This window comes from Corythoichthys intestinalis, chromosome 2 (assembly GCF_030265065.1).
Source record: "Corythoichthys intestinalis isolate RoL2023-P3 chromosome 2, ASM3026506v1, whole genome shotgun sequence".
In the NCBI taxonomy this organism is placed as follows: Eukaryota; Metazoa; Chordata; class Actinopteri; order Syngnathiformes; family Syngnathidae; genus Corythoichthys; species Corythoichthys intestinalis.
The window spans coordinates 30,561,304-30,580,909 of NC_080396.1; the positions used below are offsets into that span (position 1 = coordinate 30,561,304).

The 19,606-nt window shown below is 41.0% G+C and overlaps 1 protein-coding gene across 5 annotated transcripts in view; it reads left to right on the plus strand.

The window, feature by feature from the left end:
- znf385a (zinc finger protein 385A) overlaps positions 1–16,809 on the plus strand; it is a 104,044-nt gene extending 87,235 nt beyond the window's left edge. For all 5 annotated transcript variants that reach the window (XM_057819332.1, XM_057819326.1, XM_057819340.1 and 2 more), the window contains 3 exons: positions 9,993–10,177; positions 10,266–10,358; positions 10,535–16,809. In XM_057819332.1, coding sequence (XP_057675315.1) covers positions 9,993–10,177; positions 10,266–10,358; positions 10,535–10,783 — 527 coding nt within the window. In that variant the 3' untranslated portion in view covers positions 10,784–16,809. The remainder of the gene's footprint in view (positions 1–9,992; positions 10,178–10,265; positions 10,359–10,534) is intronic.
- Positions 16,810–19,606: the final 2,797 nt, after the last annotated feature.

The following is a 19,606-nucleotide window of genomic DNA, read 5'->3' on the forward strand; positions in this document are numbered from 1 at the left end:
AGCATTTACAATTTCTTTGTTAAGTGACACATGTGCTACACTTTACAATAAGGGTCCAAAAAGCATTCAATAATGGTTAATAAAGGTTAAGGGAGGACATAAGCATTTATAATTTCTTAGTTAAGGGACACATGTTCCACACTTTATAATAAGGGTCCAAAAAACATTCAGTAATGGTTAATTAAGGTTAAGTAATGCTTATGAGGTACGATCACATGAAATAATACCATTCTTAAGGTTAGGTTAGCAGCACCCTTACGATCACTGTTAACACTAGAAGGTTGGCCCAGGGGGGGCCAGGCCCCCGCTGGTGCAAAAGCCAGTTCCGCCCATGGTCATGGGTCGACCGACAGGGAGTAAGCTCCACCTGGCAAGCCCAAATCCGCAAACCCCCCGCAAGAATCATCAGACAGGTCACGCCAAGACGAGCGCCAGTCCAAGGCATCACACGACCCAAGGAGGGAGCCCCATGCAATACAACAGGGAGAGCCCTCCCTGGCCAACGCGATTGCGTGAACAATAAACTGAGGGAAGGGGGTGCCAATGCCACCTGCACAGCAAGCGCAGGCAGGCTAGCGAAATAGCCAACCCACGATACCGACCGCAAAGAAGCGACTGGAACCGACGCAATACTGTTAAGGCCCACGTACAGCCAAAGGCCAAGCATGCGGCAACGGAAACCAGCGAGGCGGTCGAAAGCACCGACCCCAGAACACATGCCGGCGGGAAAAATTAAACAGGCGAACGCAGCTAGCGGCCAAGCAAGCGGATAGCCAGCCGGGGTCACTCACCCTTGCCGGAAGGGGAGTCGCGAATGAAGCTGTCACCGGTACGGGCGTCAGCTGCTCCGACGCCACTAGCCGGGATGGGGGTCGCAAACGAAGCCATCACCGGCACGGGCTGTCAGCCACTCCAATGCCACTAGCCGGGATGGGGGTAGCGAACGAAGTCGTCACCAGCATGGGCCGTCAGCCGCTCCAATGAGAAAGAAACAAAGCAGAAACTCCACATGGCCGGATTGCAAAGTGGCCCAGCCTCAGGAGGGTGAGATCAATTCACAGCTCCGACACACAGTCAAAAAGGCTCTACGCGACACAAACAGCAAAGCAGCAACTTCCACGCGAGAAGAAAAAAGGGACTGGATCTCGGTTGACAACGGAAGTTATACCTTTGCTGGGGGTCAACCTGGGGTCACAGGTGACTTCGTTGGTATTTTTACTCGCACTACGCATGCGCAAAGGGATCATTCAGTGCTTACAGCGCCGCCTCTGGCGGTCAGCAGGAATGAAATAGAACCTACTTTCCGTATCCTGAAGTCTTTTGCTTGAAATGGCCGAACAAAAGATGTTTATTTATGTGTAAGAAAAACACGAGCGCTTGCCTCCGTGAAGCGAAACGGCACTTTCTCAGCCGCCGCTGCTTTTAATCCATCTTGCCCTCCCTGTGACCCTTTTTTCCTCTGAGGGAACACTTTATATCTGTTAAATCTTCTCATTAGCACTCAGCAACATGTTTGCTTGTGTGCTTGTGTTTATCCTCAGCTTGAAATTGCATTGGCAGTATACAGTACATTCAAATCAAAGTTGTGGTTCTGTTCTTTTGGTTTTGTTTTGAGTTTAGAATGAAAAAAAAACAACAGTTTCAAAGGGTGCATATCAGAACGAATCCAACATATCGTCAAACCTCAAAAATGAGACCACAATTATGAAGTCCAGTTCCATCAGAAGTAGTCGGAATGTTGTGGAATCTATGACCCCGGCTCATTCTTCAAAACAAAACTGTATGTACGCAGGATCCGAAAATAAAAGCACATGCTGAGAAAGGAAGTTCACAAAAGAGAGAAGGAGAGCAACATGAAAAGAAGTGTGTGTAATGTTGTTAAACATTTGAGTAAACATGTTGGCTAAGTTTGTATTTACGGAGATGTGCTTGTGTGTCTGTTTGCACGTGTTGATTTACACATTTGAGTTGAGTTTACAAAGACAACAAATCCAGCGTGACATCCATCTTCTGACTGAAATAGAAGAAAGGCAAGGGGAGACGTCCCTGGAGAACATTTCTGCCCTTGAGTAAAAGCAGCCTTCGTCGTCCCCTATTGGAATCTCGGTGCATCTCACCACTCGATCCCTGCCCTCCATCATTCTGTAACTTTAACTCTGTTCAAAGGGCTTTGGTGGAGTAGGGCCTGAAGCCAATGGCTTTCCTTCAAGGGTAGGGGGGCATAGCTGAGCTCTAGATGGGGGAATGTGACGTGAACATGATCAAGTGATCGACAGGGACAGACTTTAAAGACCCCAAATGATCTTTTGTTTTTTTTTTACCCCATTTAACCTAAATATATGCCATATTCGATGAAGAGGAACCCTTTCAAAGCTCAAAAAGCACGAAGAAAATGGTCCAATAAATTTGTTGATAGGCCCTTTTTCTAAAAAACACTTCAAGGTCCTGCCTTCCCTCCCTATGCTCAAACCCTGCACCCACCCTCCAACCCCACACCGACATGTTGAACTTTGCCTGCACCTGCCTTCTTCTGATTGGTTGAATCTTGGAAATGTAAGTAAAATGTGTACTTTCTTTGACAAAATCACAGTTTCAGTGGGTACAAGGTGATATGTTGCCAAGTTGATGAGGCAACACAATGCTATCAAAGATCTGGTTAGACCCGTATGCCAATCTTTTTCTTCTTGATTGGTTTACCTGATGGGTCCATTATGTACGTAAGTCATCCACCAAGGAAGTAGCAGCCGAACTCGTGGTTGTTCTAAAAATAAATAAATAAATAAATAAAAGTGCTGCCAACACGTCAAAGAAGGTGTGTCCGTATTCAAATCCTTAAGGTTTGAGGAACATACACAGTTGCACATCGATAATAATACAGAATACATACACATACAGAATAAACATTGGCCCGGCTTCCGCTAGACGGGGGGGATTAGTCACACAGTTACTAACCTTCATATGCTATTTTTTAGCCACGACTGGATTCATTACCTTATTACTAGAGATGTCCCGATCGATCGCGATCCAATCACGTCATTTTCAAAGTATTGGAATCGGCAAAAAAATATCGGCCATGCCTTTTTTTAATATATATATATATATATATATATATATATATATATACTTTTAAATTAAATCGTTTTCTAATTTTATTTAACGTTACAAACAGAATATGTTACACTCATCCAGACTCTTTAGTTTAGGCTTAAGGTAGGGTTATCAAATTTATCCCGATAACGGCGGTAATTAATTTTTTAAAAATGTATCATGTTAAAATATTTAATGCAATTAATGCATGCGCTGCACGACCCACTCACGCATTGTCGCGCTCAATCTGTTATGGCGTCGTTTTACCTATATAGAGAGATAAAAGGCAGCGTAAAATCAGTGCAGTGAATTTTGGCAGCCTTTGGAGCGTTTTTTTAATTGGCTAAAGCCTTACAATCCCTCTCCCTATGATTAGAAATATCATGGGAAGCAATGTGGGGAAGTAAGGTAGCAATTGATCTTTTTCTTAACACCTTATGTTATTTCCCAACGCAGAGAAGATATATCAATTGGTAGCACTACGCACAGTCATGGTTCCACTTCCCATCATGCATTTAGGCATGGCTACAGTATCATTTACTGAAAGCTCAACAAATACACTAGATGGCAATATTTAGTCACAATATACAAAGTCACAAGTCTTTCTATCCGTGGATCCCTCTCACAGAAAGAATGTTAATAATGTAAATGCCATCTTGAGGATTTATTGTCATAATAAACAAATACAGTACTTATGTACTGTATGTTGAATGTATATATTCGTCTGAGTTTTATTCATTTTTTTCTTAATGCATTGCCAAAATGTATATGATCGGGAAAAATTATCAGGATTGATTGGAATTGAATCGGGAGCAAAAAAAACAATCGGATCAGGAAATATCGGGATCGGCAGATACTCAAACTAAAACGATCGGGATCGGATCGGGAGCAAAAAAACATGATCGAAACAACCCTACTTATTACTATTCGTCCTTCACACAGCCGCTTGAAACAACTGTTGTTTAATCCATCTGCAGGCAACCGGGAGGTTGATTATTGATTCCTTGATGATTGTACGATACTGTTCGGGTGTGCGCTGGTCCTCATGATAAACGCAGCCTTCCTTAAGGCAAAACACTACCGCTTTTGTCCATCAGTGTCACTAAAGTCAACCAAAGTGATTAGTAATTTCTCGAATATAAGGCGCACCCGTGTATAACGCGCACCCCAAATTTACTTGTAAAATCGAGGGAAATTATTGTACCCGTGTATAACGCGCACCCTAATTTTAGCACCACTAAATAGAAGAATACAAGAAAACAGCTCGTGTACAGATACAGAAAATGTAATTTTACTGACTGGTGAAACACAGCACAAGCATAGCACATTGTTAGTTCAAAACATTACCGTAAACTGACCATATGTACGGTAATAATATGATCTGATAACTTCTTTAACTAACTTCTTGAACTTACCAGAATCCAGGAGGAAACAAAACAGATGTGACTTTTCTTTTAAAGGCTGCTGTGTAACATGCTCGTTTCATCATGATGGATAAAAGATTCTTCCATGGATTGATACGGTAAAATGAAAGTGAGAACATAAGTCGGAAATCCGAGCGTGCTCATCGCTGTCGACACGACCGTAACAATAGGAACTATTGTTATTTGGGTTTGAATTTCCCGAGGGACAGATATAGTTGACGGACACAGGAAGTCTGTGTTGTTACGTTTGTTATGGTCCAAGTTGCGGAGCTGCAATAAACGTTGACTCAAATTAGTTCAAGAAAGTAAATTCTGTGCTTTATGAAAAGTGAAAAAAGCAGAATTTAACACAGACGAAATCATTCGGCCGATCAGAGTGAAGTATTACCGAAAGAAAATGGTGACGTCACGTACCGTAATGGTCGGCAACGGGTCGCCACATACGTTTCTTCAACACAACGTGGCCGTGTCAATAAAAAAAAAATCGGTTTATATATACATTTAATATATATATATTTCTGTCTCCATCCATGTACCCGTTTATAATGCGCACCATGATTTTACAGGTTGATTTTGGGGAAAAAAAGTGTGCGTTACATTCGGGAAATTACGATAGTTACAAAGTGTTGCTTTAAAGTGCAAATGACACCAAAAAGCATGATTATTTCATATTTCACGCTTGATTTTATGCTCCTGAATGAAATGGAGCGCTTGGATGTGTGTGGAGGCGATAGTTTTATTTATTCAATTTTTTTAATCCTGTACCATGAAAATGGACAACTTCCTGTTTTGAGGAGAAATGCGAATGTGACGTGACCTGGGTCAGCATCTCACAATACAGCATTCCTTTATATCATGCAGATGGATTCAGCTGATTTTGCAGATTAATTCGTTTATTTTTCGCATCACACCAGTCAAATGTGCTGTAGGGATTTGTTGCTGCACCAGGGAGAGGCGTGTGAGCCTTTTTGGGTTTCAAAAAGTTCCAGTTCACCCACGGAGAATGGCCAAAACAAGTGTGGGACCATTGGACTTAACGAGGAAGTCAGTAAACATTGTATTTTGTATTATGTGAAATACTGGGATCATGGCACACGTTTTAATACGGAGGTGGCTTGCATTTGTGGCCAACAATGCTCCTTGTCCACCGAGAATGCCACTTGGCCGACGACCGGCGGCTTGTCGCGCATCCCCCTCAGTCCTTCGCATGCCCGCCGGTAGAGTGCTATACTCGGCTTATTGCCCTCTTCGTTTGCTGGGTGTTTAGTCAAATTTTCCACACCATCAGAAATTGCAACTTTGTGTTCAAAATGGCCGCGAATACAGCAATTACAAAGTAAACACTACAAACTTTTTAAATAAAGGATTATTTCGCACCTCCCACCGGACCCAAAGCTCATATGTACATTGTTGCATGCTGATTTTTGGGGAGCGCTGTGTAGGGCTATTTGGTGCTGCTGAACTGTGGAGACATTGACTTATGATACAGTATTCTTTATGACTGACGATGTGCTGTTTGTGTGTATATGTGCGTGTTTTTTTGTTGTTGTTGTTGTTCTTTTGGTTTTGCATATGTCTAGACATCAAGGTCACTTTTTTTTTTTAATTAAACCTGCCCTGTTCAGCTGTTTGACATGGAGAATGGAAGTCTAAGTGTCCAGTTGGTCTGAACAGTTTTAATGTTTCACACTGAGAGTATGACTTACTCTCATTGTGCCGCTCTCTCACTGTTTATGTCTTCGCCGTGTAGATAAGCATTAATTTAAGCCATATTCGTGTTGACCATGTGGCAGCTCCGCGCTCCTCCGACGTCGGCCGGTTTGTCTGGCGGTCATTCTCCAGCTGCTCCCCCAGCAAATGAGCTCTTCTACCCGCAGCAGGGGAACGATGAGCTGTAACTTGCTCGACGCCGGGCGGGTTGCCGATCGGCGAAGGCAATGGACAACCCTGCTGCCGTGTGATATGATCCGGGGTTGTTTCGTGTGATTTTTCGCTTCGAAGACTTTGAAACATCACTCGGTTCGGGTTAGCATGTCTGCTAGCTGTCACGCCTCCTGGTTTGTTTACGCTCTCTAAAGCCGGGGCAGAGAAATGAAAAAAGCCGGAATAAATCCGGTAGCATAAAATATTGTTCGGGAAAGTGCAAGACGTAGACAGTTTTGACCATTATGGAGCAATTTTGCTATGTCATACTGAACACATGCATTTTTAATATTTCATATTCCATTTAGCACAAGACTTGTTATTTGTCATGACCATACCATTTATTTAGCAATTAGGGGAAAATACTGAGATAAAAACTACCTAAAAACCTATAAAAATAATTATAGATGTACCGATACCGATACTAGTATCGGCAGGGGGCGCCGATCCAGCCCGAAATGGTGGTATCGGTATCGGCGAGTACCAACAAAGACGGCGCCGATACCATTTACCGGTCCATTATTATAACATTTGACCACAGCCTTTTTCTCCTCCTGGCGCTCACTACACTCTGTCTCTGTGTTGTGTGATGACACGTGAACACCAAGCAGCTATCGCTATTGGCCTGCTCCAGACCAATGAGAGCGGGCCAATAGCCACTCCTGACCAATCAAAAGGGGGCTTTTTCATATGGACGAAAAACAAACCAGGAAATATGGCGGCGCCGCGGCGGTCGGGAAATATTTCCAAATAGAAATCCCGTCGATTAAAATCAATGGCTGCATGCAAGATTTGCGGCCTGAAAGTTTGGAGATGTGGAGTTAAATCGGCCAGTTTCAATACCTCGAACTTGATAAAACATTTGAAGACGAAACGTGAACGAACACAACGAGTTTGAGCCTGCAAGAGCAGGACTGCTATCCAGAGGAAGAAGGCCGCTGGACCGGAGCAACAATCTCTGGTCAGTTCACTTCGTCTACTTTACTTTTATTGTCTTTTACTGAAAGAAATGCCGCAGTAATTTGGGAAGTGTTTCCAAAGTATTGTTGCCACCTTTCAGAAATAGAAATAAGGGACTCCCACCTCCCGAAAAAAAGGAGAGACGGGATGCTGTGGTCAATTATTATTACTTATAATTGTTAGCGTCCGCAAATGCGGAAACAAGGTTGAACCTCGAAGCAGACAACAAGCGGGGGATACATAAAATGGTTTAATGATTGCAAACAAAAAATAACACGCGATCGCGGGACAGTAGAAATAACAAAAGGAGTACGTGACAGCAGGTCGACGGACAAACTAAGACGATAGGCAGCGGTTACAAACGAGAGCAGCACACTAACAGAAAAATCCAATGCAGGGGCATAACAAGCAAATGTAGCGAGATTATTGTGCCAGATGTCAAATAGCGATCAGCAAGGCAAATATCTCGGCAGCCTTCTCTGAGATCACCCGTGCTTAAATGCTGCGTTGATGAGCCTGAATTGGATTCAAGTGCCACGCCCCCACGCCCAGCAACAAAACACAATCTAACCAGCAGCAGAATGTGACAATAATTTCATGAAAGTTGCACTGTTTGGACTTTGAGAGGTTTAAAAAAGTTTATTCAGTTCATTCAGAGTTTATTATTATGAATTTATTTTTGCTTTCTTACTGTTGGGCTAGTATTATACATGTTTTATTAATTTCACAAATTTAGCACTATTTTGGCCTTTGAGAGCGGAAGGTTTATTCAACTATTGTATGGGTTGAGTGTACTTTTTCCTATTTTGCAAAGGTAAGCAACAGCCTGACAAAGCCTTGATAGCAATGATTTCACATCCAATTATGTAGCTCTTTGGGAAAAAAAAAAAAAAAAATTAAGAAAAAGAAATAATCGGGGTGGTATCGGTATGGTATCGGTATCGGCCGATACTGCACAGCCAGGTATCGGTATCAGGGCCAAAAAATGGTATCGGTGCAACACTAAAAATAATGGAGTAGAGAGATTGAAACAATGACATTTTGCGGCTCTCTTTATCGCATTTTCCCCGTTCTGAATAATTCCCCCTCAATGGGATGAATTCTAAATCAGATGAAACTATGACCCTGCCGACGTCATCCTCCTGTTGAGAACGCTTGAGCGCTATAATGACAGGCAAGGGGTAAACTGCAGATTAAAAGACTAATTTCTCGTCATCTGCGCTTTGCCAAATTGTTTTATATAGTTGAATTTTCTCAAAATATGATTCTAATTCACATAATAATGCTATTTAAGACTTTTTTTATCCTGTCACAGGCACTTTAAAGCAGGCGTATCAAACGTATCATTGTTTCGGGCCACGGTGTAGTTATGGTTTTATTCGTGCGGCCATTATGCCTGCCAAAATCAATTGATGAAATGACAAGTAACGAATTAGCAAATGAATTGATAACTATTTCAGTCGAAGGATCAATGTTGAGCTGAAATCTTTCTTTTTGAGCCTTATAATAGCAAGTTCTGATGCACCTGTACACATCATCAATAATGTAACCTGAGGTCATAGGGTGTTCCAGGTCTTTTAACATTAGACACCCTCACCCAGGCGACTCATCTGCGGTTAAACAAGCCGCAGCTTGTGTTCAAAGTAGCATTCGCTTGCTTCCTACGCTCTCCTCCCCGGATACAAAGTCATTTTAAGGCTTTCTCAGCTGCTTCAGTGATGTTCTTGATTCATACATCTTTCATTTTTTAAATTGATTCATTTTTTTTAATTAAAAACTCAATATATTCTTTTTCTCTATGATTCTTAATTTTTAATAATTTGTTTGGTTTAACTTTCAACACTGAAAAAATACAGAAAGCAGTCTGATTTCTGTAGACTTCAATCTTTCTATGAATCCAACAGAAATTTTATTTTAGCGAGAACCATGAGGTTGACACAAGATGTATTTTTGTGGACGGGATGATGTGGTGGGCCAGATCTAGACCTCGGGCCTTGAATTTGAAACATTTGCTTTAAAACGTCAACGTCATGCCACAGTGTATATCTTCGTTGCAACTCAATGCCTTTAAATAATTGTTCCACAATATTATCATATTTCAGTACATCCAGTCATAATCCTGTAATTACTACAGCTTAATAACTCATTGTCAAAGTGCTGCAAAAACACACTAAAGGTCTTAATTCTAAGCCTATACTGAGAAGCAATCAACGAAACAGCATGACTCGTCCTTAAAGGATGGCTCCAATAATGTCACGTATGCAGGCACATATGGAACGCATGTGGAAAATTGTGTATAATAACATCTCTCATCTTCACCCAATTAAAGATCAAGCGGCTATTGTCATAAAAATAACAAGTGAAATAGTGGAGTTCATCTGTTGGGGCTCACCTGTTGCACAGCTGTATGACTAGCATCCCTTAGTGGACATGTTGAGTACTACATTTACATTTATGTTTACATTTGTTGACGAAGCACCGTCTTCTTCATCATCACAACCACACATTAGGAACTGATTCTATCTCAATGAACGGCAGTCAATGATTAATAGTGCTATTGTTTTTTTTCTTGTTTGTTTTCGGTGTGTGTGTGTGCAGGTACCAAACACAAAACTATTTTGGAGGCTCGCAGTGGGCTGGGCCCCATCAAGGCTTATCCACGCCTGGGTCCGAAGCCAAGTGGAGAGCAAGGAGGTGGCCCAGTGGACCCCAACACTCAGGAAAGAACCTTCCACTGTGAGATCTGCAATGTGCGGGTCAATTCTGAATTGCAACTCAAACAGGTTTGTTCTGGGTATCAATTATTCCAAAAACAGCAATTGTGAACATACTTGTATTTCGTTCAGTGCTGACGGTATTAACTCGTTTCAGCACATATCAAGTCGAAGGCATCGGGATGGAATGGCGGGCAAGCCGAACCCCCTCCTCAGCCGGCACAAGAAGCACAGGGGAGCTGATCTGACGGTAACATTTCAAGTTTCTTTTGATTCTTTATTTTCCTGTGAAGTGCTCAGCACATTTGTTCAGTTAAAGTTGAAGCAGTTCATCTATTCATCTCAGCTCAGTTGAACTGTAAACCTTTCAAAAGAGGCAGTTTGACTGGAACTAATCATCGTATGGTTCTCACGTGTCTTATTTAGTCATCGCTGACCTTCTCCAAGGATCTCAGCAAAGCTTTGGGAGCCGGGCTGCTCCCCAACCCCTTAGCTGTCGCGGCAGCCATGGCTGCCGCCGTATCTACAAACCCGCTGGCACTGCGCGCAGCCACTCCATCGCCGCACCCGCACCACCACCTGCTACAAGGACCGCCCCTCAGCCACGCCATCTTGAGACCCGCTCCGGGACCCATCCGCACCGCTCACGGGCCCATCCTTTTTTCTCCTTACTGACACATTGCCCGCTGACTTGGGATCAGCCACTTCAAAAGCACACTGTGAAGACCCAAACATGATCCACAGACAGCAACTGATCCAAACTTATTTAAAATACGTACTGAGAAAAAACAACGAGGGAGGAGTAAAACTGCAAATCTCTCGAATTTCCCTTTACCTGAAACTCTTCTTCCATTTCACAGACTTCTGTGTGAGCTACAGATGGAATGGACAGTGGAGAGATCATTATTCATTATGCATTGAACTTCCTTGTAAACCCTCCTGGTTCCCCCTCCCTTGCACTGTGGCCCAATCAGTCATGGTTGCCTGAATAGCTACAAAAGAAACACATGCGCACCATCAAAACCACATGGATCATTATATGAATTCTCTGCCTTCTTTATTCCTCTTATGTCACCATGACAAAATGTGCTCTTCTCATCCTATGCACTTAAAAAAACAAACGACAACGTTGTTTGTTAGGTAGTTTTGTCGGCTCTTTTATTGTGACGGCAAGAAAATACAATGTAATATTTGTAAAACAGCTAGGTGGGACTGCCCTTGTGATGCCATGAGAGAGAGAAAAAGGGTACACAGCAAAACATTTAGACAAGGGCATACTTGCCAACCTCAGTCAAAAGTAAAAAGAAGAGAAACCAGAATAGTGTGTGATGTAAATTGGAACCTCCAAGGTGAAAAATACTTGTAATCAGTTGAGGTGCACTAGTTAATTTAGAGAATTAATGCATGGGATGTCCATCACCGTCAATGGCAGCCAATGAGACAGTAATGGACTTATTATTATTATAAATCATTAAAGCAATACGAGGTAACTTTCCAACCGTTATAGAATATTTTCATAACATTTGTGATGATATGTCAACTACCTAACTAGTTCAATGACACCTCTTTTAAGTCTTGAGGGGGTCTATATCACTTTTGATGGCACTACTTAAATTAGAGAAGGGTGGCAGGAACCCTTCCACTCAAAAATAAAAAAACTACAAATGTGCCGACTGCTTTACGGCATACGTCTGTCAGGATTTGAGAACGCGAAAACAAGGTTGGACTCACAACAGACAACCAACGACTGAGGGAAGTGTACAAGGGTTTATTAAATACAAACCAAAACACACGCGATCGCGGTAAAAAGGGGAAATAACAAAACGGGTCCGTGACAGGAGGTCGACGGGGATCAGTATACAAACGCGAAGGTAAACCAAGGTGGTAGGCAGAGAGCCAATAAAACAACTAAATTACACTCACGTACCTGCACAAGGTAGAGGCATACAAAACTAGAGCGACAGGCGACCAAAACCCACGGCAGGGGCATACTTACAAAAATAACAAGCTACTCGGATGACAAGGATGGCGAATGGCGACCAGCAAGGAAAAATATCTCGGCGTCCTTCCAGTGGATCGCCTGCGTCTTTATACTGTTGTTGATGAGCTGCAGGTGCGACGTCGGGAACGCCCCCACAGCCGGCTCTGCAACAACACAAAATCTGACCAGGAGCAGAACGTGACAACGTCACTTTCCCCATTCATTTTAAAGACGAGAGTTAATGCCAACCTTTTGCACTAATTCTGCAAAGATGGCAGAGCAACAAAAGAGCCAAAAAGTTTTGTCCGAGGAAAAAAAAAAAAGGGAGGCTACCAGGATATACAGAATAAACATTGACGCGGCTTCCACTCACTGGCGTGATGCCCTCCCTGGGTTAGCCACACCAAGCCACATGGTTGCTTACAGTCATATGCTATTGTTTAGGCACAACTGGATTCATTACCTTATTACTATTCATCCTTCACGCAGCCCCTGGAAACAGAAATGTTGTTTAATCCATCTGCAGGCGACGGGGAGATCATGATTTTACGACACTAGACGGGTGTGCACTAAACCTCATGGGAAACGCTGTCTTCCTTAAAGCAAAACACTACCAATTTTGTCCACGGGCATCGCTAAAATTGGCCAAAATTGAAAAGTTACCAAGTGTTGCTTTAACCCTTTTTATGGCTCTCTTTAAAATGCTATGATTTTTAAAATGACTTTATAGCATTATAGGAGCCATAACCAGAGTTTATTTCTATTTTCAACATTTTTAACAATTTCCAATCTCATATATATATGTATATATATATATATATATATATTTTTTTTTTAAATTAAATATTGTATAAATATATTAAATTAATACAACAATAGTCAACAATAAAAAACCTTTATATATTATTATTATCATTATTAAAATTAAGTACATAAATGACCAAATATAGTCACTTACTTTAACATATTTTACAATAAAACGGCCCTTTGAGGACTGACAGTCAAGCAATGTAGACTGTTTTAGCTACTGGTGGCGTACATATACAGTGGGGAGAACAAGTATTTGATACACTGCCAATGGGTTTTCCCATTGACTGTGTATCAAATACTTGTTCTCCCCACTGTAAGTACCATATTTTTCCGACTATAAAACGCACTTAAAATTCTTTATTTTTACCAAAAAATGTATAGTGCGTCTTGTAATCAGATGCTCCCTATGTATGAAAACTGGTCGTGCGTAACGACCTTGAACCTACTTTTGGAGCATAACTGTATTACACTGCTTCAGTGAAGTGTTCGAGATGCAAATTAATCACTCATCAAATCCATAAACAGAACAATAAAATACATTAATGAATAAAACAGTTATAAGAATGTTAAAAGATAAGAACAAATGCAGTACAGTGATGTACTAAAGCGCCTGATAATTAGGTGCCCCTTATGTACGAAAACTCTTTCATTAATGGTGCACTTTATAATCCAAAATATGGTACTGTTGGATCAATGTCTGAGCAGACAACAGACTACGTCTGACTTGTGAGGTTGGCACTTGTGTGCTTTTTTAGCCAAGATGTTTCTGCTTGCACCTTTACATTTAGGTCCTGCAAAGTCAATCCCAACTGCGCTGAAATTCTCCAAACCTGCCTCACTCACCCCACTTCACCTCCCATTTCATATCCAGGTGCAACAACGAGCCACATTCATTTTGGAAATCAAACTTTAATAATAAAGTAGAAGAGAACGCCAAATACACAAGCTAAGCAGAACCCCTGTATGGTTCTGAAAACTGAAAGCCATAAACTACAACATGATTTGTTTTCCATCACAAAGACTGGCGAGCACGCTGGTGGCTATCACTGTTTGCTTTGACTTCATGTGTTAACTGAAGCAACAATAACAAAGAAAAGCAACAAAATGATTATACAACTGATGATTTTAAGAACAAAGAGGGATGGGGGAAGTTATGGAGTGTTGACCCACATATGGGATGACCCCCAGACTTTAACTGCACAGGAGACCTAAAAGCAAGCAATGAGCTAACAAGATCTACACTGTGCCCGTTCATTGAGAAGCAATGAGTTCTAATGTCTTACCTTATGTCTGAATATTGCAATGCAATGAGCATTTTTTATTGTTAGCTTTGTAACATATGTCTGGGGTCAAACTGAACTGGGAGCACGCAGACAAGACTTTTTCTTCCATCGGGATCGCATATCCCAGAGAAAGATGAAAGTGGAATTAGGTGTCGGGGTTGACCCTTCATATTAAAGGGCCTTTTTTTTTTTTTTTTTTTGCTTGGTTGATCTCTGCTCTGGGAACAGGGTATAATGCCAGGGTGTGGTTTTTCAAAAAATGAAATCTGAATCTCAATTATCCTGATTTTGTTAACCCTCTCCAATTGATTGCTATTTTTCTTCCTGGATTTACAAAGAACTTTCTGTTAGGATCAATTTGATCCTGCCACCTTACATTTGAAGTTTTTGGAAAGTTCTAGGACTACCAGGATACATCCCATATACATTTTTTTTAATCTCTTTGCTTATTTCATTTTGATTCAGCTATTTTCCAAATGGCCTTCAGCACAAGATTATTTTAATTTCTTTCAGACATAATGCACTTCACCGCATAGCAATTCTAATTCTAATGTCAATCATCAAGTGTTGAAACAATTTAGAACTGCTTTTTGATTAGTATTCTAGGTATGAGCAAAATACCCCATTAAAGGGGAAGTTCAGAATTTTTGACATCAGGGTTAATCTTAGAGTTAGCTAGGGTTTGCTTAGTTAGTTAGATTTCAACAAATTCCGTGTAGTTTGTCAGTATTAGGGCTCCGGAGTGGCTAAGCTAGCATGAGTCAATTGGGCTGAGCATGCCAATAAAAAACAACCTATGCACACATGAAAATCATGGATGACCCATGCAATCAATTGTGTTGGCTATGTTTTCAAGATAGAGTTATTAAAACTTACCTTTGCATGTCAATAATTGCAGTACAAACAGCAAAATTTGTAATCCAGCAGCTATGCAGAGGAGCAGAGCAGAGTGATATCACATCGTTTTTATCACCGCTGATTTTTTTATGTCGTAGCCAGCAGCAAGTAACCAGTTTATATTGTTCCTCGTTTCTCATAAGGAAGATGTGGAAACTTTGTTTCGTCCATTCCTTCTGTCTGTTTCCAAAGCCTCTAAATGCACATTTCGCTATATTGCCGGCCATCAGTTAACTCAGCAGACTGATGCTGCATTCGAGGAAGGTGGGAAATCAGAATTTACAACATCCGAGTTTGAAAAATATCGTCGTCGTGATGAAAATGTCTTTTGATGGCCAAAATTAAAAACAACTTGTCACGATCAGCCATCATTGCTGTTTACATTCGCCTTGAACGCTTTGAGGTCGCAACTGGTACCATCCGAGCGGGATAAGTCCGAGTCTCCACCTTCCTCGAATGCAGCGTGAGCACAAGTTGCCGATGCACTCCTCTCCATTGTGGTCGTATTACACATCTAACAAAATAGTCCTGCAGAATGAAATGAACTACGGCTGTTTGGTGTGACATTGTTTTGGCCGCATCAGTGTTTTGGATCTGCACTTTGAATTTATTTGACTATGTTGGATCTGTTCGTAGATCTGTATTGTTTTATATTGGCATGCTAGGAAGGGACCATTGACTTGCGCTAGCTTAGCCACTTCAGAGCCCTGAAACTAACAAATAACTTACAAACTGCATGGAATTCGATTAAATCAACTCCATTGACTAATTAAACCCCCACTAACTCCAAGTTTAAGCCTAATGTAAAAAATTCTGAACTTCTGCTGTAAGGAACAGAATGATATATTCCCTAATTTTGAGAATTAATATAATTCAAGCCAATCTGATCCAGATGGAATATTTTGAAATACTGAGCCCAGGGGTCTAGAGGCAAAAGCGATAGACTAACAACACTGGCAGAGTTTGCTTTTATAGTTAGCTGTGTTATATTATGAGCGTGGAACTCTTTCGGACTTTAAGAAGTCACTGGCCTTGTCGTCAGTGCCCACCGTTGTGCTCTTTTTTTGTTGCTGAGGCAAAAATGTTCTTAATAAGTTTTTGCGAGTCAGGAACTATTATTCCAGGGTCTGTACTCTCCTAATTGTCGCTGTGTGTAGCATACTGTACTGGGTGTTCTCTCGTGTGCCGGGACTTATTTGTTCCCTTTTGTCTGACGCAACATGGAGTTCAAGGATGGCCTAACACGATCCTGAGGAGAAAAAAAATATTCTTGCACATTTGAGAACTGTTCCATCACTTTATTCAGTGTACTGCATTTGAAGCAATCATCATGACTCGTGTTCATTATCCACAAACGGGAAAAAAATATATTAGATTATTTTCCGAGCAGGTGTTTCATGTTAGAGCTGTGTTTAGGCTACTAGCCTTAGCCTTATTCTGCCCTCCGTCTCTCCTGCAGGGGCAGAAAGAGAGACAGAGAAGCTATTATGTAACTTTGTCTTGCCAATAAAGTTATTTTTGGAATTTCATTGTCAGATGGACAAAGCGTTTGTATGATGTACTGTAGCAATACCTGACGCATTCTGGCTACTCTTGTTTATTGCAATAAGATGACATTGAATAATATGTGTGTACGTGAGTAAATCATTATTATAAATGTAATTTAAAAAATGAAAAAAAAAAAAAACACTTTATGCGAAATAATATTGGTATAGAGAGAAACCAAGTTGGAGGGAAAATGTCAATAAATCATTAATCAAACAAGTTGAGAGTTTTTATTTATTATTCTAATTTATTTGGCTCACAGAATGAATGAATGAATGAATGAATTGGGAAGGCTGTCAGTGAGGGATCATGTTCCAGTGCCATTGAAGGTGATCCTAGCCATTTGAATTGGGAGGGGCTGGCAGTGATGACTGATGATGTATTTTTTCGCGTTCTTTCTAATAAAGCTTTCCTGAGCATCTGACTGCAGTTTTCATGACGCTTACAAACAGTACATTGCATGGTCACTAGATGGCCTTACTGTTCTATTTGTTCTGGGGCTCATGCACCAACGTGCAAAGTATTATTTGACCAAGACATCCTGTGCATTGGGAAAACACACAACAATTCTACAGGCAGGCATTGTTCTGCTTTTCCTGATCCAAGATCACATCTCCCACCTTTTATTAACCGAATGAATTGATCTTATTCATACATTCGCAAAGTCAAACTCATATTTTTCAGATTCAGTCAACTCAAGATCATCCACGTTGTTTGAAATGTATTTATTGTTGTAATTTGATGACAGTTTCTGTTTTCTTATCACCAGTAAACTCGAGGGGCATTCAAATAGTAATGCACTCAAGTGGATTGCTCGTACAGGATTTACCAATCTTGTTTATATTTTGCACAAACATGATAGGACACACCTTTTTGCGATTGTTATATGTGTTTTTCTTATTTTCAGATTTTTAAAGCTTAAACTAGCTTCCAAAATGACTGCCCCTCTTGAAGCTCGTCAGAAACAAAGAAGTGTAATCGAATTTCTTGTTGCAGAGGGAGAAACCCCTCTGACCCCTGATCCCTCATTACTGGAGATGAAACATGGGTATACCATTTTGAACCTGAATCTAAAAGTTGATCAGTGGAATTGCGTCACCCAAATTCACCAAAGACTAAAATGTTCAAGTCTCAAAAGTCAGCTGGCAAATTTATGACCACCGTTTTTGGGGATTCTCAAGGTGTAATCCTTGTGGATTTTTTTGCCGAAGGGGGAAACATTAACTCTGAGGTATACATTGAGACTCTTAGGAAGCTCAAAGCAAGAATTCGACATGTTCGGCCCAACTTGGACATGGCAAATGTGCTCCTCCAGCATGACAATGCACGTCCTCACACAAGCATCGGGACCATGGAGGTCATCACTTCTTTTGGATGGACTGTGATACCACATCCGCCATATTCTCCTAATTTGGCACCGTCAGACTACCTCCTCTTTGGTCCAATGAAAGATGGACTTCGGGGCAACAGATATGGCAATGACGATGAAGTGAAAACTGCTGTCAAGAATTGGCTTAGAGATCAACCGGCTGAGTTCTACAACACTGGTATACATGCCCTTGTTCATAGGTGGACTGTAGCTCTTGAGAGAGGTGGAGACAATGTGGAGAGGTAAAAATGTAATCCTCACACTTGTACCTTTCTTTTGATGTATAATACATGTTGCTATTATAATTTGTTTGTACATAATAAAATTGGGTGCATTACTTTTTGAATATTCCTCGTAATCAGAATTGTGTTTAAAAAGAAATTAGCATCATTTCCAATTAAGGAAACTGATAATATCATGTGAAGAAATGAATAAATAGTAAGTGTAAAGGTGGGAAAATGAAGAAGAATCTCTTGACAGCATATCAAAGACTGAAGTAGGTCCTTTTCGCCAAAGAATGACACTCTCGGCCTCCTGCTTAGAGGACTAAATTGAGGCTTCAGTTGTCATGAACACACTAATATTGGACTGTGTAAGACTGAAATAGTCTTTCTGCTCTGGTGACTCCATTTCAAAGGGTGTAAATTGTAAACAACTTATAATCAAGACTCAATCTGGAACTTGAGCCTAGTTCCATCAAAATAATCTTCCATGCATTCCATTTTTACAAAGTTCAAATCTTCTCCAACTGCTTGTTGCTACATGATGGTGAAGCACTTCACTCAAATAGCCTCCACCATCACAGTGAACGAAAAATAGCACCCTAACCTTGCAAACAATCCCCATTTCTATGAATCTAAAAAAAAAAAAAAGATACTTTGAAAGTGAACGAATTGAAATGTGTTCTATCTCCTGCAATCCCCCACAATCTCTATTTTTTGACTGCTTGAATAAAGTTGATTCTGCTCCCTTGCGTCATTGGCTGTGTTGCACACAAGGCCAATTGGCCTTGACCACCCACTCTGACATGAAGGGCTTCAGCCCATTCGCGCACAATTGCTCTTCTTGTCTCAGCTGCTGCCATGCCAACAAGTTAGCCACCCGCCTTCTGCCATCCGCCAGCACAAACTACTGAGATATTTCAGTTATTTTATAGATCTTGTGTTTTAAGGTTTGCCTATATGAGTACAATTTGAGGAACTGCAGCTATTTTGTGAATCCCTGAAGTGGGAATTTGTTGTCAGATTGCTTGCGGCTTAATTTCCCTGAGGAAAGCAGGATGTTGGGGGGGCAGAGACATCTTTGCCTACAGAGAAGTATGTCAAAGAAAATCTCAGTCGTCTTTTTATTGCATATTAGATTCTTTTACGTAAGGGGATGAGTTTGTCAGTATATATTTCTGCATGGATTGGTCCAAATCACAGTTTGGTCAAACTAATACCACACAAAAAAAAATCAGTTTTATAACAACATTGAAACATTCAGAGGACAAGGAGGAAAAAGTAAACCCTTGCATCTGCTCCTTTGACAGTAACAATTTTTAAGAACAACAAGTTTTAAGAAATTCCAAAAAGACCACACATTTTTTCCCTTCCACTGTACACATTCATTTC